The 26,081-nt window shown below is 43.9% G+C and overlaps 4 protein-coding genes across 8 annotated transcripts in view; 1 reads left to right on the top strand and 3 right to left on the bottom strand.

The window, feature by feature from the left end:
* map4k3b (mitogen-activated protein kinase kinase kinase kinase 3b) overlaps positions 1-4,967 on the bottom strand; it is a 30,851-nt gene extending 25,884 nt beyond the window's left edge. For all 3 annotated transcript variants that reach the window (XM_063007478.1, XM_063007477.1, XM_063007479.1), the window contains exon 1: positions 4,762-4,967. In XM_063007478.1, coding sequence (XP_062863548.1) covers positions 4,762-4,857 — 96 coding nt within the window. In that variant the 5' untranslated portion in view covers positions 4,858-4,967. The remainder of the gene's footprint in view (positions 1-4,761) is intronic.
* A 1,678-nt stretch (positions 4,968-6,645) lies between these two features.
* On the bottom strand, positions 6,646-12,061 carry thumpd2 (THUMP domain containing 2). The gene is made up of 10 exons (XM_063007822.1): positions 11,952-12,061; positions 10,498-10,630; positions 10,161-10,402; positions 9,913-9,990; positions 9,609-9,661; positions 9,412-9,499; positions 8,510-8,581; positions 8,233-8,347; positions 7,798-7,918; positions 6,646-7,703 (listed from the first exon to the last, which is right to left on the bottom strand). Exons 1-10 carry the CDS (start codon positions 12,048-12,050, stop codon positions 7,343-7,345), a joined length of 1,362 nt encoding a protein of 453 aa, XP_062863892.1. The 5' UTR covers positions 12,051-12,061; the 3' UTR covers positions 6,646-7,342.
* Positions 12,062-13,222: 1,161 nt separating this feature from the next.
* Positions 13,223-20,072, top strand: ecd (ecdysoneless homolog (Drosophila)). 3 transcript variants are annotated; one of them, XM_063007552.1, is made up of 13 exons: positions 13,223-13,315; positions 14,069-14,299; positions 14,373-14,578; positions 14,653-14,831; positions 14,912-15,104; positions 16,471-16,599; positions 16,697-16,822; positions 17,189-17,274; positions 17,905-18,011; positions 18,128-18,350; positions 18,842-18,909; positions 19,554-19,744; positions 19,875-20,072. In XM_063007552.1, exons 2-13 carry the CDS (start codon positions 14,095-14,097, stop codon positions 20,070-20,072), a joined length of 1,911 nt encoding a protein of 636 aa, XP_062863622.1. In that variant the 5' UTR covers positions 13,223-13,315; positions 14,069-14,094. The 3 variants fall into 3 exon arrangements, with proteins under 3 accessions (XP_062863622.1, XP_062863623.1, XP_062863624.1); XM_063007553.1 differs by having other exon boundaries at positions 19,878-20,072; XM_063007554.1 differs by lacking the exon at positions 13,223-13,315 and having other exon boundaries at positions 14,207-14,578.
* Positions 19,372-24,876, bottom strand: si:ch211-248a14.8 (uncharacterized). The gene is made up of 5 exons (XM_063007555.1): positions 24,751-24,876; positions 23,593-23,763; positions 23,301-23,508; positions 21,897-22,194; positions 19,372-21,817 (listed from the first exon to the last, which is right to left on the bottom strand). The coding sequence occupies exons 1-5, from the start codon at positions 24,759-24,761 to the stop codon at positions 21,429-21,431; spliced, it is 1,077 nt and encodes a 358-aa protein (XP_062863625.1). The 5' UTR covers positions 24,762-24,876; the 3' UTR covers positions 19,372-21,428.
* Positions 24,877-26,081: the final 1,205 nt, after the last annotated feature.

Consider the following 26,081-nt stretch of genomic DNA (forward strand, 5'->3'; position numbering starts at 1 on the left):
ATTTGAAGTCGGTAAACACGACGACAAACAATGCTGCAGGAGCGAGACGATCAGGTTGATTAGCAGCCAGAGGGATGTTCGGGTCACATGAGGTACAACAAATGAGAACTAACTTGATGCAGGACAGATCGTAACAGTGAGAAGAGCGTACGTCAAGTTCATGCAGACAGCAGAGATCCCGGCTTTTTACTTCATGACGCTTCCTCTCATCGAGAACTTCAATCAACTTAAATCTAAAGTAAATGCACACAGTCATCTGGCACTATATTTCCTACATCTGGATGCCTTTAAGTTTTGACTCCGGATGCCCTTCCTGACACGACCCTCCCTATTTACCCGGGCTTGGGACCGGCACTACAGTGCACAGTATGCTTCCTAGCGGCCGGGTACCTATAGGACGATTCAGTGGGTGTGTTCGAAAAGCTAGTGCGCTGTCTACATAGGCAGCATTTTACGTTAGGGATGCACCGATCCGACATTAAGATCGGATATCGGTCCCGATATTACCAAAATGAGATGGATCGGATATCGGATAATCGGGCCGATCCATGGGTCCGATACGTTCACTTTAGTTCGTTTGCGACGCGTGCTGAGCCCACACAGGACGCGCTGCTGACGTACGGCGTATAACACAAACAAAAACAGCAACATGGAGCGAGCCAAAGAGTCAGCTGCATGGAGGTATTTCACACTTGCTATGCTAACAAGTTCGATGGCAACATGTTTATTACTCATGTTTAGCTGCTATATTTTATTTTGAATTACTGTTTGCACTAAATATTTACGGATAAGTTTATTTGAAAAAGTTATTTAAGCTACTACTGTTTTTCTCATTGTCAGCAGCCACATTTTGGGTGTGTTCGAAAACCTAGTGAGCTGCCTCGCTGCCTTACTGCCTACATAAGCGGCTGCCTCAGTAGAGAGGATTCTAATAAGTCTTCAACTCATAAATCAGGTTATTCGAACGCGCTACTTACACAGCGATTCCATCGGGTTTATCCGATGCATTTAGCATCTTGACATTAAAAACAATGAACTGAGGTAGCACAGCGCTAACGTCAATATAACATTTCCCTTCATGTACCGATAACGGTTACATTTCCTGACAAGCTCGAACTTGCAAATAAAAACACTAGTAATATTTTATTTACGTTTGAAAATAACTCCATTCGTTTCTCCGCCCCTTTCAGCTATGTTTATTGTTCTGCAATGAATGCTGGGATTGATGCTTACTCGTTGAGTGAAAATAACACTGAAATATTAAGATGCCTGTTTATTATTTTATTGACAAATAAATAGCAGTTCAGTACATTTATATCTGTGTTAATTATATTTTGTTTTGCAGACTTAGTAATGTTTAAGTCGATCCTGATGCCTTAAGTCTTTCCCACATAATAAAGTATACGGTTCATTAATTCAACAATGGTATCGGATCGGTATCGGGTATCGGCCGATATGCAAAGTATATGTATCGGATCGGTATCGGAACTGAAAAAGTTGGATCGGTGCATCCCTATTTTACGTCATCCTGTGCTGCGCTCCCGAGAAGGATGTGTTCAAAATCCTAGATGCCTTAAAATCCTCACTACTGAGCATCTTATTATTTTAATGTTATTTTGGCTCAAGAACGAGTGAGCACCCGACGCTGCCTTAGTGATCAAGGCAATCCCAGAATTCATTGTGGGTCGGGCGCTCTTCTCTCACAGAAAGATAAACATGGCTGACGGGGCGGAGAAACGAATGGAGTTATTTTCAAACGTAAATAAAATATTACTGATTTTTAACTTGTATAAACTTGTACCGAGTGTTTTTATTTGCAAGTTCGGGCTTGTCAGGAAATTTAACCGTTATCGGTACATGAAGGGAAATGTTATATTGACATTAGCGTGCTGTGCTACCTTAGTTTATTGGTTTTAATGGCGAGATGCTAAATGCGAATCCCGATGGAATCGCTGTCTAAGTAGTGCGTTCGAATAACCTGCCTTATAAGTCACTGACTTATTAGAATCCTCTCTACTGAGGCAGCTGCCCGTGTAGACAGTAAGACAGCAAGGCAGCTCACTAGGTTTTCGAACACACCCAGTGTCTCCGATTAGCCTGGCTGCACGTCTTTGGACTGTGGGAGGAAACCGGAGCGCCCGGAGGAAACCCACACAGACACGGGGGAGAACATGCAAACTCCGAAACAGAAAGGACCGCCCCACCTGGGGATCGAACCCAGGACCTTCTTGCTGTGAGGCGACGGTGCTGCCCACTTTAACCCACAGTGTCTGCTCATAACTACTAAGGGCAATGCAAAATTCCTAGTAGCTGGAGCAGCACTTTTACAGGATCAGGTGCACCCTATGGTGCTAATGCTTTATCAAGGGCTATTTCATCAACACCAGAATGAATTCAAGTATCTTTCATGTTTTTATGAAACCATTATGAGAAGCTCTGGTGCTTGAACCGTAGGGTAGATGTTCGTCTCCCAAAAGGCCGTAATCAGAAGGTCGCTGTTTTAAGCCCCACTACCATGCCAGGTTGCTCCTGTTGGGCCCTTGAGCAAGGCCCTTAACCCTCAATTGCTCAGACTGTATATTGTCACAGCTATAAGTCGGTTCAGATGAAGGCGTCTGCTGAATGTAGGAGGTGTAAATGTAAACGACTTGTATGACAGCATTCCATAAAGGATGAAGTATTGTTAGAGGTTTCTGCTATTTTGTCCACAGCCTCAGACGTGACCGAAAACTGGACCAGCAGGCCAAAACAACAGGCCCAAGAGGGCGGCCTGGACATTTATGTGTAGCGGGCCGCAGGTTGCTTATGAGCAGATCAGTACATGAATAAATCCCTCAAGGGTCTAAATTTTACCGTCTGCTAAGCACATTCTGTACGCAGCTTACTGACCAAAACACAGCGGCGTCTCAAAATCTGCTAAAAAGAGTCGAGTTCACGTTCCGGTCGGCAGAGCGCTCAACCACACGGCAAACACACACACACACACACACACACATACCACAAAAATCAGGAAATGGGAACAATTAGAAGCAAGCGGGACGGACGGAGCTTTAACGTTGCGCATGTGTGTGCAGGCTTGTACACACACACATCTCAACACATGCTTGTATCCTCAAGCCCAGGCATTTCCCAGCCGCAGAGGAAGTCATGCACACGCACACACACACACGTCCCAAAGTGCAAAAGTCTGATCAAATTGTTCGTCCTATTCTGAGTTTCCCACAATAATCTAAGGTTTGTTGTTGCTCAAACATGGAACACTGGTGCATGTCCAAACCTCAACTCTGAAGTGCCAAAAAACTGACCTTTTGCACCATCATGGGACTTGCCCATGCCAAGTTCCTTAATACATGAGGACAGAACCTGTATACAGATTAGAACCACCCGTCTAATATGCTGTCACGGACATGGACTGCACAAGATCCGAAGGAGTCCTGTGGTATCTAGTACAAGAACATCACCAGCATGGGGTGGATGGTCCTACAGTGCATTCTGGTGCACGATCTTGGACGAAACAGGATTCAACGGACCAGCTGAGATTCTTCCGGTGCTCCGACGTCCAGTTCTGACGGTTCCCTGCCTCCAGTGGTGGACAGGAGTTTTAACTGGCTTGATGGGCGAAATTACGTGCAATTCGAGCCACAGTAGATCTTCCGTTGGTCTTGGCCGCCCAACAACCTGTCGGCAGTTTGTGGCTCGTCTCCTAATGGACAACTGTTGGCGGCTGCTCGTGACACCCTTCAACACGTGTATGAACATGTTGAGGATGGACCCTAATGTTTTGGCTCATCGATATATGCATTCTTCTAAAAATACTACCAATAAAAATGATCCAACCAGAAGACACTTGGTGGCTAAAGGTTCTAGAGAACATATACACACCAAATATCAGGTGTTGTATGTCCATATTTCTGAACCTCACACTAGGTGCACAAGAGCTTGATCTGGGACACAGTAGATCTTCTGTTGGTCCGTACCAGACGCCACAGCCTTCATGTCGTCTGGCATTGATGAGTCTTGGCTGCCCAACGACCAGTCGGCAGTTTGTGGCTCGTCTCCTAACGAACTAATGTTGGCGGCTGTTCGTGACACCCGTTCAACACGTGTATGAACACGTTGGGGATGGACCCTAATGTTTTGGCTCATCGATATATGCATTCTTCTAAAAATACCACTAATGAAGAAAAGATGTCCTCTGGCGTCTATGAGTCTTGGACGCCCAACAGACTGTCGGCAGTTTGTGGCTCGTCTCCTGTGACACCCGTGTTTGCACATGTTGGGGATGGACCCTAGTGTTTTGGCTCATCGGTGTATATGTATATATTTTAAATGATCCACCCAGATTGGTGCCAGAAGAGGATTGGTAACTAAAGGTTCTAGAGAACATATACACACCAAATATTAGGTGTTGTATGTACATAATTCTAAACCCTGTTAAACAATTCATAAAGGAGATTTTCAGAATCCCAGAAATGTCATGGCATACATTTCCAGCCCTAAATAGTGCACACTAGGTGCACAAGAGCTCGATTTGGGACACAGCCAGTGCGCGCACACATCCTGCTGTTGTTTACTATGAATGTGAGGTGTAAATAAACCCAGTAGGTCTCCCCTGACAGTCGCAGCCGACGTCACCATCCGCACTGTGCCGTTAATCCACGGAGTGACCGTTGAAATTCGACCGTTAAAACCGTTGGTCTCGTTAGCTTTCGTGCTAATTTAAATCCTCGCTGTGTTGAGCTGTTAGCTGAAGGCTAATACCTTGTACACATCTCCGTACGTCCCGCTGCCGATCCTCTGGATGAGCTCGAAATCCTCCTGCGGGTTCCGGCGCGACAGGTCCAAACCCGCGCTCATGGCGACGTCCCCGCGGCCCTCCTCCGGTTATGTCTCAGAAACACTGGGACTGGCGGCGGAAGGAGCGGCGACACACCGAAACGCAACACGGTCCCTCCGATACTACCCGACTCAACATGTCCGTCAGAGCGCAGCGCGCAGGCGCACGGCATTCCGCCTACTCCTTACTGAGGCTGCGTTCCAAACTGTTACTCATATACTAAGTAGTGCACGTACACATTATTAGTAGTGCACTCATTTTACGTACTGTTTAGTACGTTCGTATGCGGTTTGGGACGCAGCCTCGGTAGCACGTACACAGACTGGCATCTAGTCGCAGCCCAGCAGTAGAAGCCCTGTGCTGGGCGAAAGGAGTCTGATTCTTATGTAGACGAAAAATACTTGTGTATGAAGTGTTTTGCTCAGCAGAGGAAGGCCTGTGCTCGTATAAGCGAGTCCAGCTCTTATATTAGAGGTTCTAGGGTGAGAAAAGAAGCATTTTGCTGGAAGATAAGATAGATAGATATAATTTATTTGTCATATATACATATACAGGTGTACAGTACAATGAAATCCCTTCTTCGTATATCCCAGCTTGTTTTTTGGAAGCTGGGGTCAGAGCGCAGGGTCAGCCATCGTACGGCGCCCCTGGAGCAGACTGGGTTAAGGGCCTTGCTCAAGGACCCAACAGTGGCTGCATAGCAGAGCCTGGATTTGAACAGCCAAACTTCCGGTTGATAACCCAAAGCTCTACCCACTAGGCTACCACTGTCCCAGAAAAAAGGCTTACACTGGTAAAAGAAGTCTTATGCTGATAAGTGGAGCTCTGTGCTGGAAAAAGAAACTGTATGCTGGTAGATGGAGCCCTGTACTGGTAAAAGAAGTCTTACCCTGGTAGATGGAACCTTGTACTGGTAAAAGAAGCCTTACGCTGGCAGATGGAGCCCTGTACTGGTAAAAGAAGCCTTATGCTGGTAAAAGAAGTCTTATGCTGATAAATGGAGCCCTGTGCTGGAGAAAGAAATGTTAGGCTGGTAGATGGAGCGCTGTGCTGGAGAAAAAGTCTTACACTGGTAGATGGTGGCCTGTGCTGGAAAGATTAGTTTGTGTGCTGGTAGATGGAGCCCTGAACTGGTAAAAGAAGCCCTGTGCTGGTAGATGGAGCGCTGTGCTGGTAGATGGAGCGCTGTGCTGGTATAAGAAGCCTTACGCTGGCAGATGGAGCCCTGTACTGGAGAAAAAGTCTTACACTGGTAGATGGTGGCCTGTGCTGGAAAAATTAGTTTGTGTGCTGGTAGATGGAGCCCTGAACTGGAAAAAGAAGGCTTACACTGGTAGATCGAACCCTGTGCTGGAAAAAGAAGGCTTACCCTGGTAGATGGAACCCTGTACTGGTAAAAGAAGCCTTACGCTGGTAGATCGAACCCTGTGCTGGAAAAAGAAGGCTTACACTGGTAGATGGAACCCTGTACTGGTAAAAGAAGCCTTGTGCTGGTAGATGGAGCGCTGTGCTGGTTAAAGAAGCCTTACGCTGGTAGATGGAGCCCTGTGCTGGTAGATGGAACCCTGTACTGGTAAAAGAAGCCTTACGCTGGTAGATGGAGCCCTGTACTGGTAAAAGAAGCCTTACGCTGGTAGATGGAGCCCTGTTCTGGTAAAAGAAGCTGTATGCTGGAATAAGAGGCCTTATACTGGTAGATGGAGCCCTGTGCTGAAAAAACTCATGTATTAAGAGCTAATGCTTAATGAAGCCTGATGTGGTCTGAGAAGCACCAGATCGAAACTTGAGCAATAGAAAAAGAGCAAAAATTGAGGAAGCCACATCACGTCTTTAATCCACAATGTCTGGTACTGATATAATTCTAGACATATGATGTAAGATTAAGAATATTAATAACTATAATACCTTACCATCAAAATAATAAAGCATTGTTTACAGCAGGAAATACAATAACCCATTATTTACTAAATCTTTTAGTTATTGTACCCATTTAGTTTCATCTTTTGTGTACGAAAGTTGAAGATGCTTCATTATTGCATATAAAGATTCATGTACAGGCTTAAGAAAACAGCCGACCTCACCCTGTTTACCACGTCACACACGCACACACACACACAGCAGTCATACCTGTTTCTCTCACCTGACTCACTCGTATGGTTCTTCAAACACACTGGAATTAGTATAACAAGTGTGAGTAGCATAGACAAGAATGCACAAGTGCTGTGTGTAATATACTGTATATTTACCCTTCATATCAATAAAAATAGAGATAAAAACACAAATCATTTCATTTAATCAAGCAGATAAAAAGGTGAAACAGCCAAACATGGTGGTGGTCGTGTAATAGTGTAAGCATGCTTGGCTTTTTCAGGGCCTTGGCGACCTAAAATATCTGTTTTTAAAAAACAGACCCTGCTCTCTATCAGAAAATCCTGAAGCAGGATGTCCAGTCATCAAGCACACCCGGTTTTCAGACAGACCTGTAATCTACTTAGTTCCAGTTTCTCACATAGTATCAGGCTGTGCCCTATGATTTCCTCCAGTCCCTCCCTCAGGCGCAGCCAACTGTGGTGCTACGTGCTCGAACCCGGGAGTCCGAACTTGCTCCTGTGCCGCCTGATCGCCCTGGTTACACGTTTTCCTGTAGGTGTGTATGAGTGCGTCGGTGCACCCGAGACTCACTCTGTGTCTGCTCTTCAGAACTAAAGAACTGAACCTGGTCACATGACCGTGCTGGTCTGATTCGGAGGTCGGTGCATCCACGGAGCGGTCGGCGATTTGTGAGTCCGGCGGGATGAGTTTCTTAATCTGGGCGGAAAGCTGCAGACTCAGCAGGAGAACCAGAGTTCCACCCTGTCGCAGAACTCTGCAAAATCAAACACATGAGACCGTTTTATCCTGGTCAGGGTCACGGTGGGTCCGATTTATTATGCAGGGAGGTGTGTGATGTTCTGATCTACCGTTCCATCTCGGCAAGAATCCGAGGAAAAGCGGCGGTCATGTCCGTACTACAGCTGAACTTCCTCCCGAACGGAACGTCACACAGCACCGCGTCCACGCACCCCGAGGGTACCGGGATCCCTGCAGCGGGAAAAATGCTAATGCTACAGTACAAGCAGGTCCAAGTTTTTTATTTATTAATAATATAATATTCTTCACCCTGCCAGAAAAAAGACATTTATGAAAACAACAGAGCGATAAAATTCTTCTTGTGGTTTGAAAATCAATTTGGTGGGTATCATGTACCTTCATACCAGGCCCTCATACCTCCCGGTGACTTCTCTGTGCCCATATAAACTAGTTTTTTACTGCACTGGCTACTCCACACTCCTCGTTCAGGAGTGCTTAGGTGAATTTTGATCAGGGACTATGATTGTATGAGTAGGATTAAGTACCCATGCAGGAGGAGCGGACGAGCACGATTCTCCCCTCCTGACCAGCGGCTTCAACATTCTCAAGTGCTTTCAGTAACTGATCCTGACTGGTGTCCATCCCTATAAACACACTGTTCTACACACACACACACACACACACAGATTTAATTTTCATTCAACTCAAATCACAAAAATGTCATTGCAAATAAACGTGTGATGATGATTTTTATTTAATTAGCATTAAAATTAGTGTAAAGTCCAGGGTTCGCTGTTTGTGCCCGGTTGTGTTTGTACAGACCGGACACTCCTGTGCTCCTTCCAACAATATGGTGCCAACTCCACACATGGGGTCTAAAACAACAAAGGATTCCTGCACGGCAGAGAGAAAGAGAGAGTAAAAAGAGAAGCAAACAGCAAGCAAATCTGTATATTAATCAGTCTATTCATGATTTAAAAAAGCAATTTTCACATTCATTATTCCCTTTTGTTATTGCACATTTATTTCACGACGATTTCGGATGGTATTTTAGATTATATTTTATTGTTTTTACAAATTATATAAAGGTTGGCTCACAGTTCTAAAAGTAATTCTTATCTTGAACGCCGGGTGTCGCTATTACGCAAACGCCTAAAACGCTCCACATCTACTTTTATCGTAAATTATTTATGAATTTATTTATTAGGATTTAACATCATGTTTTACACACTTTGGTTCCATTCATGACAGGACAAGTAGTTACTGCTTACACAAGATTCATTAGTTCAGTCATGGACATTTTTTGTATCTCCAGTTCGCCTCGTCTTTGTACTGTGGGAGGAAACTGCAGCTCCCGGAGGAAACCCACACAGACACGGGGAGAACATGCAAACTCCACACAGGAAGGACCCAGGCCACTCCACCTGGGAATCGAACCTGGGAATGAGTGTAATAATCTCATTCAAATCATTCAAAAGGACGTGTCGTTTATAGTAATCGACAAGCTCTGTTATTTATTTATTTTATTGCAGAGTCTGTGGCCCGTCATTGCAATTTTTTTTCTGAAGGTTTGGACACCTCTACTTTAAAGTATCAGGGGATTTAAAACTTGGGAGTTGTCGGATCCCGTGTAGGATGATAATCCAAAACGATTCACTTCACAGTCAAGCTGCTTTTCCTGCATTTCTGTTATTTTGTCCCTGTTTGTTTGTGGTCTGCAGTACCTGCAGGTTACAGAGCGAAGTCATAGCCCAGGCTATAGTGGACCTGAGCCCTGTGTGCTTCAGATAACCGCGACTGGCCAGAGGATGCCTAGATAACAAACAAACACACACACACACAAGTACCCACACTTGAGATACGCCCTATTAATAGCAAACATGGTCCTACTGCAGAGAGATACTGGTATTAACAGAGGTACCTTAAGAGAGGAATCCCAACGACACTGTGGTCATCGCTCAGGTAAACATTCACCTGGTTTCAGTGAGAATAAATAAATACACTCAGACACAGCGAGTATAGAACGACTTAAAAGACATGAGATTGGACACGACTAGATTGGTGGAAAACAGGGTGAAAATGCCCCCTAACCCCCTCCCACCCAAAAAATAAAGAGTCTAATAGTTATTTAGATTCAGCAGCTGCGTAATTTCAGTGTCCGTTTACTTTTGACTCTCATGTTACCCCTAATGTGAGTGAAATACAGTCAGTGCTTGTGGTTTTACCTCCAGTGTTGGATTTCTAAGATCAGCTCTCCATCCGAGCTGCTGTGTGACGGCTGTTCCGATGATCCGATTCAGGTTCTGTTAAACACACACAATAAAACACACAGATCATCAGTTCATTCATTCATCGTCTGTTTTACCTCAACTTTACTCTGGTCAGGGTCGCAGTGGGTCTCATCTATTGAGAGAAAGGCAGGAAACACCCCGGACGGGTCACCACACACACACACACACACACACACACACACCTGAGCGTTATAGCAGCGGGCGACAGCTCCACTGCAGCGGCAGCTCACGCGGAATGTTGTGCGACCCTCCTTCCTCACGTCCTCGTTCTCTTCCTCCTCCTCCTCTCTCTTCCTCTTCTGACCACGCCCACACTCAGCAGACCCACCAAGCTCCTCCTGCACTCTGGACCAAATGGACAGACCAGAGGTCCAAACATCTGGATCACCCACAATGCTCTGCTGTATCACGCTCGCTGCCTTCGCTACAGAAAACAAGACAAAGTGACAGTCAGTCGTGGTGGGCGTGGCCGCTCCGTTATTTACCTTTAACGAGGTATAAGTGATGCGTGCTGCACACCTGGATTTGTGGGTAATGGAGTGGAAGGAGCTCTGTGCAGGAGCAGGAAGAGCCGCTCTGCTGATTTTAGCCGCATCACGTCCTGGAGAGCCGAGCAGCATGTGAAGAAGACTCGTCCAGGGATTTGTTCCACCTAACACACACACACACACACACACACACACAATCACGGTGGCACACTAGGTAGTAGAGAATGCACAGCTTTATTGACCTGGGTTCAAACCCTACATATGTTCTTCATTTCTCTGTAAATGTTCATTCTGTAAATGAGTGAGTGAGTGAATTAATACGTAAGTGAGTAAATCTGAGTAAATGAACAAGTGTGTAAGTAAATGTGTGAATAAATAAGTGAGTGAATTAATGTGTTAGTGGGTGAATGAATGAGTGAGTGAGTGAGTGAGTAAGTGAATCCGAGTAAATGAACTGGCAAGTGAATGAGTTAGTAAGTGAAATGTGTGAGTGAATAAATGAATGATTGAGTGATTGAGATAGTGAGTGAATGAATAAGTAAGTAAATGTGTGAGTGATTAAATGAATAAGTGAGTGACGCGTGAGTGAGTTAATGAGTGAGTATGAATAAACAAGTGAATGAGTGATTAAGTGAACGTGTGAGTAAAAGAAATGTGAGTAAATAAATGAACTGGCGAGTGAATGAATGTGTGAGTAGGTGAAATGTGTGAGTGCGTTAATGAGTGAGTGAGTATAAATGAACAGGTGAGTGAATGAATGTGTGAGTGAATTAATGAGTGAGTGAATATGAATGAGTGTGTGAGTGACTGAATGAATGTGTGTGTCTGTGTGAGTGAATGCGTGAGTGAATATGTGAGTAAATGAATGAGTGTGTGAGTAAATGAATGAGTGTGTGAGTAAATGAATGAGTGTGTGAGTGAATGAATGAGTGTGTGTGTGTGAGTGAATGCATGAGTGAATATGTGAGTGACTGAATGTGTGTGTGAGTGAATGAATGAGTGTGTGTGTGTGTGAGTGAATGCGTGAGTGAATATGTGAGTGACTGAATGTGTGTGTGAGTGAATGAATGAGTGTGTGTGTGTGTGAGTGAATGCGTGAGTGAATATGTGAGTGACTGAATGTGTGAGTGAGAGTAAATTAATAGGCAAGTGAATGAATGTGTGAGAGAGTAAGTGAAATATGTGAGTGAATGAATGAGTGTGTGAGTGAGAGTAAATTAATAGGCAAGTAAGTTAATGTGAGTGAATGAATGAGTGTGTGAGTGATGCCCTGAGATAGACTGGCACCCTGTACTGGGTTTGTTTTAGATGGTGTCCAGTGTTTTTAGGAAAGGCTCCGGGTCCACCAGGACGTTGATCAGGATAAAATGGGGATGAATGAATGAAATTAGAAACTCTCTGATGACCTGAATCACTGCTACTGTTCATTTCCACCTTAAAACCACCTTAAAACGAATGTTTTATAACTAAATAATAAACTCTCACCTCAGTAGCAGCCAGTTTGTGTTTCACTTCTTCCACCAGAAAAGTTTCCATACCGGCTCCCGCGGTACAGAAGAACCGAACCGAACCACCTCCCATCATCAACACCGTCAGAGACAGTCCTCACAGAGCGCATGCGCGGTTCATACACGCTCATAACCATCACACATGCAGATGTGTGTTATTTTCAAAATAAAAGTCTCAGTCAATTGCAACAGAACCGCTTTAACATAATTTAGCATAAAGAAAAGGTCACACAGGCTAGATATACTGTAATTACAATGTATTTAAAAATACGTTTAATACATTTTAAATTTCAGTTTTGGTTTGTTTAAATGAGGCTAATAAATCTCGCAAGCAAAAGATGAATTGTTATACAGTATTAGAAATAACGTTTGTACTAAATAGAGAAAAATAAACCATATATAACATAATTAAACTAACTAGCAAATTATAATTCTAAAGATCGTCTTAAAATAGTAACTAGAATTTAATAAACCTAAACCAAAAAAATAAGATAAGATAAGATAGACTTTATTATCATTGTAGTTATACAACGAGACTGTGTTTGGTAGCTCTCAGTAAGATCAGTAGCAATAATACAATAAACACAGGATAAAAATATTAAAATATATTAGAAAAAAGTTTAAAAAATATCGGTACAGCACAAAATAAGCTACAATTACAAGAAATATAAGAAATTATTATTTACATTGTGACAGGTAGTAATTATTATCATTATTAATATTATTGCACAATAGTATATTTATGTACAGAATATAAAGTGATCTGTGCTTTTAATAGCAGCTCCAGGTACATTAAAGCAAAAAGCATTAAAGTACAAGTAATGTTGTACACACTATGTAATTACATAAATAGAATAAGAAGTATCCTAGCAGTAAATATTTTAGATGAGATATGTAATATGTGATATACTAAACTGTTGTAAGTGTTAAATAATAACAGATATGTAATATAGTCTTTATAAACAGAGAGCTAGAACATGCTCCATGAGTCCTGATAGTAGTTTAGTGTTTGATGATGTCCCGAGCTAGTGAAGCATTGTTACAGAATAGTGTAATAAATAAACTTAGCATAATTTTTACTGCAATTTAAACAATTAAAATTAAAGTTTTAAAAAGCTTAAAAAACAAGTAAAATAATTAAACAAAAATACGGACAGAATTATATGCTGCGTTTTATTGCAGCAACGATTGGTGACTTTTATTTTGAAAAAGACTCAGGAAGTTTTGTAGATCCACCGACACAGCAGCGACGTTACAAACATTCATCCACATGTTTCAGTTTCAGCACCAGTGATCAGACAATGATTCTTAATCCAGTCCTCAACAAACACCAGATAAATAGTAAGTAACTCATCATTATTATGTCTGACTTTGATTATGAAGGTGAGTGGATTTGTATTAGAGACTCACCTGCTGTATAGATCGACAATAATTAGAAATGTTCTGGGCTAATCTACCTACTGCATCTGTACTGGCTGCGACAGCTAAATACAATAATGAGAAACATTGTCGCCTCACAGCAAGAAGGTCTTGGGTTCGAATTCGATTCTGTGTGGAGTTTGCATGTTCTCCCCGTGTCTGTGTGGGTTTCCTCCGGGACCTCCGGTTTCCTCCCACAGTCCAAAGACGTGCAAGTGAGGTGAACTGGAGATACAAAATTGTCCATGACTGTGTTTGACATTAAAACTTGAACTGATTAATCTTGGATAACCAGTAATTACCTGTTCTGTGTAAAACATGAAGTTAAAATCCTAATAAGTAAGTAAGTAAATAAATAAATAAATGAATAAATAAATGAATGAATAAATGAATGAATAAATGAATGAATGAATGAATGAATGAATGAATAAATAAATAAATAGGCTTTTGTTCACACATGAGCTGTTTGAATCATTTACATTTTCAGTATTTAGCGGACGCCTTTATTCAAAGCAACTTACAGTTACAGTTACAGTACACAGTCTAAGCAATTGAGGGTTAAGGGCCTTGCTCAAGGGCCCAACAGCAGCAACCTGGCAGTGGTGAGGCTTGAACCAGCAACCTACTGATTACTATTCCAGTACCTTAACCACTAGACTACGGCTTTTCTCTCAGGTTAATCACAGGCAGTCTGTTCCATCATGGATTTCCTGAAGAGACCACCCGTGCAGGACGATGCCGTCCAGTACAAGCTGTTTCCTCTCCACATGGATGCGCCGGACGCCGAGGAGAATCAGCCACGCCTCCGGAAGCTCCTGGAGCTCATCCTGGCCGAGATCGCTCCTCTTCTAGTCGGGTACATCTGGCAGCAGCAGCCGTTCAATCTAAGTTTCCATCCAGAGAAAGGTAAGGACGGGTCAACAGATGATTGAAGTTCTAGCCGGTCCTGCCGGTCTGTTTGATGATTTCTGGTCTGTAGGGAATGTGCCGGCTCACTTGGGTGGCAGCACGGTGTTCGGCGACAACGTGGAAGATGAGTGGTTCATAGTTTACCTGCTCAAGCGCATCACCCAGACTTTCACCGAGCTGGCCGCCAGCGTTCAGGACAACGACGGTCAGTTCCTCCTGATCGAGGCGGCCGACTTCCTGCCCAAGTGGCTCGACCCGGACAGCAGCGAGAACAGGGTCAGTGGGCATCGTGATCATCGTGATGATCTAGAATCTTTTTAATTCCAGATTAATTCTAGCTTTCTCTCCAGGTGTTCCTGTACCGCGGCGAGCTGCACATACTGCCCGACCGCGCCCGTCCCGGAGAGGCGGGGTGGCCCCGAGATTCAGTGCCGACGGTCAGGGAAGCGCTGCAGGTCCTCCACACCCACGGGGGGCGCTGCGTGGCAGAGCAAAGCATCCGATCTGCGATAGAACGCCGTGTGCAGGGGTGAGAGGCCAGGCTGGTGGTCTGGATCAAAGTGGCAGAGGGTGAAATTGAAGTGCTCTAATAGTCTCACGTCTGTGCAGGTACCCGGGTAACATCCGGACCGGTCTTCACCGCGCCCACTGTTACATACCCGCCGGCATCGCTGCAGTGTTGTCACGGCGACCTGATCTGGTAGCCCCGGCCGTTTCCGCCTTTTACCTGCGAGACCCTTTTGATCTTCAGGCCTGCAGGACGTTCCGGAACTTTCCACCTGATTCAAGAGTCCTCGCATCGGTACTTACATCCACATTCATACAGAGTTTAGTGCCCAATCAGGACAGGACATGCCCCTTTACTGAGACTGACAGGTACAGAGGACACAGGACACGCCCCTTTACTGAGACTGACAGGTACAGAGGACACAGGACACGCCCCTTCTCTGAGACTGACAGGTACAGAGGACACAGGACACGCCCCTTTACTGAGACTGACAGGTACAGAGGACACAGGACACGCCCCTTTACTGAGACTGACAGGTACAGAGGACACAGGACACGCCCCTTCTCTGAGACTGACAGGTACAGAGGACACAGGACACGCCCCTTTACTGAGACTGACAGGTACAGAGGACACAGGACACGCCCCTTTACTGAGACTGACAGGTACAGAGGACACAGGACACGCCCCTTCTCTGAGACTGACAGGTACAGAGGACACAGGACACGCCCCTTTACTGAGACTGACAGGTACAGAGTACACAGGACACGCCCCTTTACTGAGACTGACAGGTACAGGGGACACAGGACACGCCCCTTTACTGAGACTGACAGGTACAGAGGACACAGGACACGCCCCTTTACTGAGACTGACAGGTACAGAGGACACAGGACACGCCCCTTTACTGAGACTGACAGGTACAGAGGACACAGGACACGCCCCTTCTCTGAGACTGACAGGTACAGAGGACACAGGACACGCCCCTTTACTGAGACTGACAGGTACAGAGGACACAGGACACGCCCCTTTACTGAGACTGACAGGTACAGAGGACACAGGACACGCCCCTTCTCTGAGACTGACAGGTACAGAGGACACAGGACACGCCCCTTTACTGAGACTGACAGGTACAGAGTACACAGGACACGCCCCTTTACTGAGACTGACAGGTACAGGGGACACAGGACACGCCCCTTTACTGAGACTGACAGGTACAGAGTACACAGGACACGCCCCTTTATAGAGACTGACAGGTACAGAGGACACAGGACACGCCCCTTCACTTAGACTGACAGGTACAGAGTACATAAGACACGCCCCTTCACTGAGACTGACAAATACTGAGTACACAGGACACGCCCCTTTCCTAAGACTGACAGGTACACAGGACACGCCCCTTTCTTAAGACTGACAGGTACACAGGACACGCCCCTTTCTTAAGACTGACAGGTACACAGGACACGCCCCTTTCCTAAGACTGACAGGTACACAGGACACGCCCCTTTCTTAAGACTGACAGGTACACAGGACACGCCCCTTTACTAAGACTGGCAGGTACACAGGACACGCCCCTTTACTAAGACTGGCAGGTACACAGGACACGCCCCTTCCCTAATATTATGATGAATCATTTTAGTCTTCTCCTCTCGTTCTTGACCTCCAGGTGACCTTTACTCGGTGTCTCTACGCTCAGCTCCAGCAGCAGAGTTTCGTCCCGGACCGGAGGAGCGGCTACGCCCTGCCACCTCGATCCCACCCGCACCACAGAGCTCACGATCTGGGCATGAAGCTGGTACGTCAAATCAGGTTCTATTAAAGCCAAGATTATGTGGGCACCCATTCTACTGAACTATTGAGAGGATTCATTCTTGTTTTGTTAACCCCTGTAGGCGCACGGCTTTGAGATCCTGTGCAGCAAAAGTGAACGTGGAACAGTGGGCGCCGAGAGTCCCGTCAGCACCAACCCACTGTGGAGAGGCTTTCTGGATAGTCTGAAGAGGAACGGCTACTTCAGGGTGAATTAAAAAGAACTGACTGTACATTTTATATTAATGAATCTCAGCTCTGCTACCGGTCAACTGGGCGCCATCTAGCGGGCACGATCGGCAGTGCAGACAGTGCAACAGACAAAATTGTCCGTCAGTCTGCTGGGTGGGATAAGACCGGACTAAAAATTGGACATGAACACTGTGTTAGGACCCTGGTTAGCAGCCCGGGGTCGGAAAGGGGATGGGCCAGGCGAATATACCCTCCTCGGGTGCAAGTGGGGTCCCCAGAAGCGGAAGACTAATTGGCTATGACTAAATTTGGGAGAAAACCGGAGAAAATGCATTCAAAATGAGGTAATGCTGATTTATTTTGCTGTGTGTGTGTGTGTGTAGGAGGAACTGGAAGGATCGCTGCGCTACAGAGAGCTCATGACGTCCGCTGAGGATTTTTTCAAGCGCTCGGTCACTAACACGAAGGAGTGAGTGTTTACGGTCCTTCTGGGTGCTCGGGCGGGGCTGCAGTCCAGTATGTTTCTCCCAAGAGTCTCGAGTTTGAGCCACGGTGGTGCCACCAGGCACAGTTGGCATTGTCTGGTGAAGAGATTTGGTTTCTCTTCATCGGTGCATGAGTCTGTAAGAATCCGCCACTGGCTTGGGTAAAGAACTGCACACTTGTTAGAGAGCGCAGGTGCTAGTCTATGGCTCGACGTTTGTAGTATGTTCGTGGCTTTCAGGACCTTTTCTCTAAAGCCTTAGACTTGACTTACACTTGTGACAGAATACAATCCAAGTGGCACTGTACCAGGGGTGGGGCTTGAACCCATGACCTTCAGTGACCGTTTGACTAAAGACACTGGTGGATTCTGGATGGATCATTTTTTTAACAACCCCTAAAAATGGTTTGCATAGTAAAATAATAATAATTACATAAACGTGTACACGAACGCCCCCTTGTGGAGGCTTTATGCTACATCTTGTAAACCACAGTGGGACCAGATTGTACAGAGAGAGTAAGCTGTCGTGCTTGTGTAGCCTGACTTTGATTTTTTAAGTTATTAAGACCAACAGGTCAAAGAATCGTTTTTTAATGATAAGCTGTCTCTCTTTAGCTCTCCTGACCATGGTCCAGGTGAGGAGGTGTTGCGCGTCCTGGAAAATACGTCCTACAGTCTGGAGGAGCTGAAGGAAAAGGAAGCTCACCTGCCCCCCGAAGACAGTACGTCCTAATTATTGCCTGTTTATGTCACGATAACACAGCCACCTCTTGTTTAGCTCCTGCATTTTCTTGCTGATCTTTGTTAATGAGCCGTGTGTTCGTGCTGCCCTTGACAGGTGACGAGTGGTTGAACATCAGCCCTCAGGAGCTGGACAGGTTACTGGAGGAACGAGGGGGTCAGAGGTCAAGTTTAGGCTCGAACGTACAGCGCGGAGCTGGAAGAAGCGAGGACGAGGAGCAGCAGGAGGAAGAGGCTGGGTACACTCTGGTGGCTGTGACGCAGGGGATGAAGAACTTCATTAACGCCGTGTCGTCTCACGAAGGAGCCGAATTCCCGCGGTAATACCATTGTTGTTGAAACTGAATCTGGAATATTGGGCGGAAAGTGCGGCTGCTAGACTGGCCTGTCTGCAGTCCGAAACTGTCTAGGATTGAAAATGTGTAGCGATAACTTATCACAGCTCTGTAGAGGGCGCCAATCCATCGCAGGGTCTCGGCCACCGAAACACAGCTGACTGTGTCTGTCTAGACGCCCAGCCAGCCAGCTAGTAGCACAGCTGAGATTCGAACCCGGACCACAGTGTAATAAAATTATATTACAATATTGTATAATCCCCTTGCCAGGGGATTATAAAATATTGTAATATAATTTTTGTTGTGTAATTTAGTATTTAGTACATGGGTATGTCTCGGTGTCTGAGAGGTGTACCTGTATATCAGGGCTTGGAGCAAAAATCATACCGATTGAACCATTTGAGACATATAACGTAAAATATAGGAGTTTATTTTTGGATTGGTGTGAGAGTAACAGACGATATTTTGCGTTTCAGGTCTTGTTTGTCAGAGCCGTTTAGTTTCGACCCAGAGACGATGACCAGCACACTGGACCGACTGCTCGGTAAGATCAGCATTTATAATGCATTTTCTCCCGATTTTAGCATAGCCGATTCATCCTCCGCTGCTGAGGATCACGATGGCATCCGAGGAGGGTATATTCACCTGGCACGCCCCCTCTGACACGTACAGGTGTCTTGGGCTACTAACCCGGGCCCTTGGACAGCGTTGAAAGACCCCGCCCACTTTTTAGTCTGGTCTTTCCCACCCAGCAGACCGGTGTCTGCACCGCCCACTAGAGGGCGCCAAGATCAGCCTTGTCACCATTAAAAATAATTCAATTCTAGTTCACGCATATATAAAACTATATATGGAATATGGAAACATTGTCTGGACAAAAAAGGGTTTGGAGCATAATCCCAAGCAAACACTGGACCATGAGTCTCATTTGCTGGCTGTTTTTGCTTGTATGGATCCCCACCATAAAGAAACACAGACAAAACCAGCAGTATTTAAGACACGTTGCTAATTTCTTAATAATTTTTTATTCATTTTCATCTATTTGTCCCCCATTCTGGTAGTATCCAATTACCCGATTGCATGTTGACCTCCAGTCTGACTGAGGAGAGCCGTGACTAACACACTCCGACACTGTTTCTGTTATTTTGTCCACCACCTGTCTATAGTGATACGAGTTTTGATTTTCAGGTGGCCAAGCCGAGGAGCTGGACTCAGATGATTTCGATGATGATGATGATGATGAGGAGGAGGAGGAGGATGAGGTGGTGAAAGAAGGACCTCAGACGCAGACAGGAGCCGAGACCTTGGACAGTCTGAGGAAATACATGGACGAAATGGACCAGGAGCTCCAGACCACCAACGTCGGCCAGAGTTTCAAGGTGAGAACATGTTCAAGTACAAATCATGATTTCCTGACCACAGATTGACCCTCAGCTCCTCGTCTGGTCATGTTTGTTGATCCGACCAGCCAAGCCTTGAACTTGGGTTGATTTGTCTCGATCTGTCCAGCAGGGCGGCGCCGCAGGTGGACGAGCGCCCGACGGCCCCGGGTGGACAGAAGACGACCTCCGGCCGCTGGACGTGGACGTGAACCTGGTGACCAATCTCCTCGAGTCGCTGTCCTCCCAGGCGGGCCTGGCGGGACCCGCTTCCAACCTGCTGCACAGCCTCGGGCTCCGCCTGCCCCCGAACGCCGACCCCTCCTGAGCCTGAAGTCTAGGGGGCGCTGTCGGACATGGGAGGGGTGCAGATTACAGAATTCTACTCATGTTTATAAATAAGTTCTCATGGTTTTGTACAGAAATGGAAATAAAGGTGGTTTTGTGAAGCACTTACAGGATTGTATTGAGAGTTCATTACACAGGGATGTGAAAAAGTATTTGCACCCTTTTGCTTGCGTCTACTATCGTCTTTTTGTCACAAAAAACTAAAGCATTTTTATAAATTAGAGTTTTTAAAACTGGGTCACAGAGAAAATAATTTTTAAAAAAAACTTGTACACGAGCGCCCCCTTGTGGAGGCTTTACATCACATCTTGTAAACCACAGTGGGACCAGATTGCCTCTATTTTTATTAAATAATTAAATATATTTCATTTTGTGTTTCGTTTTGATGCATCGTTTGTGTTGCCTGGGTAAAAAATCATTAACAAAATGTGGGTCGCTTGAAAACACTTTTCGGTTCAACATAATCACTCTCACTGTGGTTCGCTGGAGTATCGAAGCATTAAACGGCTTTGTAAACCCCTCATTTCATATACATTTAAAAACATACATTTAATTATTTATGATAATAGTGTCCTAGGGTCATCATCTGACCAGCTGAGACTGGAACTGGGGTGATTTCACTTCTGATTAGTGAAACGAAACGAAAAACTAATCCAGAAACGTCTCGATCTGTCCAGCAGGGCGGCGCCGTTGGAGGACGAGCAGCCCTCATTTATTAAGATTTTTAAATACAGTACATTTTTAAAGATCACCTCAGTAGTAAAACTCACGGTTTTGGAACGGGACCATCGAGACGTATGGACATGACACCGGCTGTCCACAAGCTTGTGGTCACGTGTACCTAAGGTCTTGGATTTATGGTCGGTTTAAATATCATAACATTAAATATCATTTATAATGCGGGCAGGAGCATCTCATGGTTAGGCTACTGAACTTTCAACTGGAAGGTTATGGGCATCACCGGGCTGCCACTTGGATTCGCCAGCTGTGCCACCTGGGTGACAAGATCAGCCATTTTTAACACTGAAAAATAATATAATTATAATAAAAATAGAATCAAACACTGACCATGATTCCCATTAGCCAGCTGTTTGTACAGTTATGGATCCTCACCATAAAGAAACATAGTTAACTAGTTAAGCTACTGAACTATCGAGTAAAAGGTTGCGTGCTGCCACTTTTGGACCCTTGAGCAAGAACCTTAATCAGTTCATTTTAAAAGCCTAAATCCTGTACAGATGCTGAACGACCCTCCAAGAAGTCATACAATAAATTCTCAGAATGTCCGCGAATGTCCTTTGAGATGCAGTGATTGAGCGTACAATGCCGGTCTGTTCTATAACAGGTTAAAAATTGGCAACGCGAGTCCTCTGGCGGAGTGTAGCAGGGCGGCGGCGGGCGCGGAGCTGCTCAGCGCCGTGACGTCCACCAGAAAGTGCATCGCGGCCCCCGAGAGGACCGTCCCCGAGATGAAGCCAATGAAGATCAGACTGTGCCAGCTACCGTGGGTGAAGGCCCGCGGGGTGTCCGGGTGCAGCGCGCACAGCAGGACCAGCGCCACGCTCCGGATCACCGTCAGCCCGTAGTAGAGGTCGAAGGTGGAGGTGTGGCCTTGCTTGGACTTGCCGAGCTTGCTGAGCCAGGTCAGAGAGAGACTGTGCAGGAGGACACTCAGCGGAGAGTAGATGTACTCCAGCGGCTGGACGGCGTGCAGGCCCTCGTACGCTGGGGAACACAAATACGCACGTCTCATCGGGGTGGTGAGGTGCTAAGGTGACACTTTTATCCAGATATTTTTCCTTACCTGAGATCCCAACAGACATGACGGTGACTGCTGTAATGAAGCAGGTGAAGTGGGTGAATCCGGGCTTGCTCTTCGCCAGCAGGTGAGTCCAGGTCAGGCCGGCGAGGGGCAGAAGCTGACCGGCGAGAGGGTACAGGCCGGAGTGAGCGCTCGCCTCCGCCCACAGAGCCAAAACGGCCTGGACGCTGCCACACACGGCCGGTACCAAGAGTTTCTCAGCCAGCCTCCAGGAGAACGGATTCAGTCGTACCAGACCCAGAAGGTGCAGAGCCAGTAACATCAGGAGGTTTAAAACCACCTGAGAACAACGATGGGAATTAAATAAGGAATAAAAAAAGTGTTATTTACAATTATTAAATAAACTTCCCAGCAACCAGTACAACAACGCACCAATACACCAGTCTCTACACCAGTCACCGCTATTTAAATATAAAAAGGAATGTAAACAAACAAGCTGCTTCAGTGGTAAAGACAGCGAGATAAAGGAACATGTTTACACACACAATATGAGGTACGATAAGAGTAAATACTATATATAATATTATTATACAATCTTTAAACTATTTAAATAAATATAAACATTAAATACAATAAACACAATATATTTAAATATATAAATTAATAAATAAACATAATATATGAATACAGAAATTCTAATAAATCAAAATATAAAATAAATAAATATATACAATAAATAAACAATATATTTAAATATATAAATTAATAAATAAACATAATATATAAATACGTAAATACTAATAAATTATTATGTAAAATAATAAATAAATATATAGAATAAACACAATAAATAATTATATTATAATAATTAAATATATTTAAATATTAAATGATGAAATAAACTTAATATATAAATGAGTAAATACAAATAAATTAATAATTACAATATATTTAAATGTATAAATTAATAAATAAACTATAAATGAATAAATAATTAATTATAAATTTAATAAATATTATGTAATAAATATCAAATATATGTAAACATGAAATAAATAATTAAAAAATAATATATATATATATATATATATATATATACAGTATATTTAAATATATAGTTAAATACATAGAATATGTAAACACAATAAATAAATAAATATAACAATACATTAATTAAGGTATACAGTACAATGATTTAAATTTATAATTATAAGAATATATGCAATAAAAATATAATAAGAAAAGCAACAATTAAAATAAATAAATATATACAAAAATGAATATTTATACATTTAAATATATAAGCAAATAAATCAATTGAATAAAGACATACATTTATTTAAATATGTAACTAATATATTTATTTGTCCATTATGAATCTGATCTCTATCTGCTGTTTATTCTTCTGTCTGTATAAAATGTTTAAATGATTGTAAGAGTAACGACCTGCATGAGGGCGAGGGGCGCGGCATACGGGTAGTGGTACTGCGACATGAAGAGTCGACACAGGAAGCTGTGCAGGTGATCTGTGAGTGCGTACAGAACTACCACCACCAGGGCGGCGATGTAGATCAGGCTCGGGGCCAGGGCTTTATAAGCATCACATAGACACGCCCTGAACGACGGAGGACCTCGAAACCACCGCCATCCTAACCTGTAGTAGAGGAAAAAAGGGGGCATAAGGACTTCTGCAGACTTGTGAATCAGTCAAGATTATTTAAATATATTTAAAAAATACCATTTAGATATTTGCATGTTTCTGGATCTTGTGGCACCATGCCAGTCCTTCATGCTGCCAGCCAAGCGTGGTAGGATGTCAGACACGCATTCTGCAAGTACAGACTGGGTTACCTGAGCGTGATTTTTCCACATCTGCCCTGATGTTATCACCGCTGATGATGAGAGCTCACTGTGTGGTATATATAAAGATTCTAATGAACCTTAAATAATAATATAGAATCAATCTGTACAGTTTCTGGGTGGCACAACAATCTCAGCTTCTGGATTTGACACACTCGGCCCTGTCTGAGGAAGGGGTGGTCAGATAGGGTTTGGTCTGGGCAAGACGCTGGTGCTATAAAGATCTATAAAGGTTCCTGTAAGGAATAAAGGTCTATAAAGATCTACTGTATAAAGGTTCCTTTAAGGAATAAAGGTCTATAAAGATCTATAAAGGTTCCTGTAAGGAATAAAGGTCTATAAAGATATATAAATGTTCCTGTAAATAATATAGGTCTTTAAAGATACATAAAAGTTCTTGTAAAGAATAAAGGTCTCTAAAGATCTATAAAGGTTCCTGTAAATAATATAGGTCTTTAAAAATACATAAAGGTTACTGTAAAGAATAAAGGTCTATAAAGATACATAAAAGTTCTGGTAAAGAATAAAGGTCTCTAAGGATCTATAAAGGTTACTGTAAATAATATAGGTCTTTAAAAATACATAAAGGTTGCTGTAAAGAATAAAGGTCTATAAAGATACATAAAAGTTCTGGTAAAGAATAAAGGTCTCTAAAGATCTATAAAGGTTACTGTAAAGAATAAAGGTCTTTAAAGATCTATAAAGGTTCTTGTTCCTTAAAGTGTTGATAGTGTTGGAAGCAAAATATAATTGTAAATTAGTCATTTTGATGTCGTGTTCTTGTCAATACACAATTTAATGTAATAAAGATGAATAAATTAATAAATTAATTAATCTAGACATGTAGCATTTGAAGTGTTTGGACTTTTGGTAGACGTATTGATGCTGTGATTAAACGTTCATCCCAGACTGTCCTGCTCTAACATTTAGCACCAAAATAGCAAAATCCAGTTACATAGCACAGGTTTAATCAGTGAACAGATAACAAGCCATTCAGACAAGAATGAACAAGAAAATCATTAAAAATTTGACTTACTTTTGCTTCATCTGGTCGTTTGAAGCCTCTGTGTCCTGTTAGAAGGTTAAAACGTCACATGTGTACATAATCATTTAAATATCCAAATGTTTCCTTCTGAAATATAAACGTACATTCATTCACTCGTTTCCCCTTCTACACACTAGATTCAGTGCCCGGTGTGTACGATGGACTTTGATCCCAGCCGACACACACACACACACACACACACACACACACACACACACACACAGACGCACTGTTAGGAAGGCAAACAAGTGCAATCCTCTTAAATCATCATAACTGTCATTAAGACTAAAGGTTTTGAAATACAGACGTCTTGCCGGCGTTAAAACAATTAGTTCTGTGTGTTTTTGTTATTATTATAATCTAAATATGACTAAGAGACTCTTGGGTATTTAGATCCTCATGTAGGCGCTTTGCTTTGTATATAATATGTCATGTGTACATTGTTTAATGGGTATAATTGGGGTCATAAACGTCACTCCGCTCGCACCTTATGTTCTCCTATACAAGAATGAGAGAAAAAAACTGCTGTGGTCAATATTTAATAACAAAAACAATGAAATTCTGGAGAACACTGCTGTGTTGGGTTAGGGTTGGGGTTGGGGTGTAGGGTTGGGGTTAGGGTTAAGGATAGGGTTGGGGTTAAAGTTAGGGTTAGGGTTGGAGTTAGGGTTGGGTGTTAGGGTTGGGGTTGGGGTTAGGCTGTAGGGTGTAGGGTTGGGGTTGGGGTTGAAGGTTAGGGTTGTGGGTTAGGATTGGGGTTAGGGTGTAGGGTTGGGGTTTAGGGTTGGGGTTAGGATTGGGGTTAGGGTGTAGGGTTGGGGTTTAGGGTTGTCCAGAAATTTGTTGCAGGACATGACCAAATATTGAGCATGCTATATTAATATTTTGTTTTATTCTCAAAAGATAATCCAGAATAAACTAACGTGCAATTTTGATCAAATGTGCTGCTTGTATGCTTAAAAAACGTTTGTTGCATTTACCACGTTCAGCTTTGAGAAGCTTGTGCGTGAGATTCGGGTGGATTTGCGTGACGCTCTGACCTGTCATGACCAGCTCACCCTAACCCGTGTAGAGCACTTCAGTGGCCTCATAACCCTGGCAACCTCCTAAACTTAGGACAGAAGGAAGAGGGGGATGGAACAAGCGAGAGGAAAGACTTTCACACACATGAACGCCTGCTGATCAAACAAACACCAACTCCAGATATTTGAGGATCTTGGTGCTTGTTAGTTTTGTGTTTGGAGGCTTTGTGAGCTGTGCTTGTGTGTTTTTGAGGATATATGTGTGGGTCAGGATGGTTTTTGGCCCGTAGCAGTGAAGTA

This window comes from Trichomycterus rosablanca, chromosome 13 (genome assembly GCF_030014385.1).
Source record: "Trichomycterus rosablanca isolate fTriRos1 chromosome 13, fTriRos1.hap1, whole genome shotgun sequence".
Taxonomy (NCBI): domain Eukaryota; kingdom Metazoa; phylum Chordata; class Actinopteri; order Siluriformes; family Trichomycteridae; genus Trichomycterus; species Trichomycterus rosablanca.

Bases quoted from the DNA above. Each gene is read 5' to 3' on its own strand.
- ecd (XM_063007552.1), top strand. From the start codon at position 14,095: ATGGATTTCCTGAAGAGACCACCCGTGCAGGACGATGCCGTCCAGTAC. The intron at 14,300-14,372 runs GTAAGGACGGGT...TCTGGTCTGTAG, and splicing joins AAGTTTCCATCCAGAGAAAG to GGAATGTGCCGGCTCACTTG. The intron at 14,832-14,911 runs GTGAGAGGCCAG...ACGTCTGTGCAG, and splicing joins ATAGAACGCCGTGTGCAGGG to GTACCCGGGTAACATCCGGA.
- thumpd2 (XM_063007822.1), bottom strand. From the start codon at position 12,050: ATGATGGGAGGTGGTTCGGTTCGGTTCTTCTGTACCGCGGGAGCCGGT. The intron at 8,582-9,411 runs GTACTGCAGACC...TCTGCCGTGCAG, and splicing joins CTTCGCTCTGTAACCTGCAG to GAATCCTTTGTTGTTTTAGA. The intron at 7,919-8,232 runs GTACTTAATCCT...TTCCCGCTGCAG, and splicing joins CGTCCGCTCCTCCTGCATGG to GGATCCCGGTACCCTCGGGG.
- si:ch211-248a14.8 (XM_063007555.1), bottom strand. The intron at 23,509-23,592 runs GTATTTTTTAAA...CCTCTACTACAG, and splicing joins AACATGCAAATATCTAAATG to GTTAGGATGGCGGTGGTTTC. The intron at 21,818-21,896 runs GTAAGGAAAAAT...TGTGTTCCCCAG, and splicing joins CATGTCTGTTGGGATCTCAG to CGTACGAGGGCCTGCACGCC.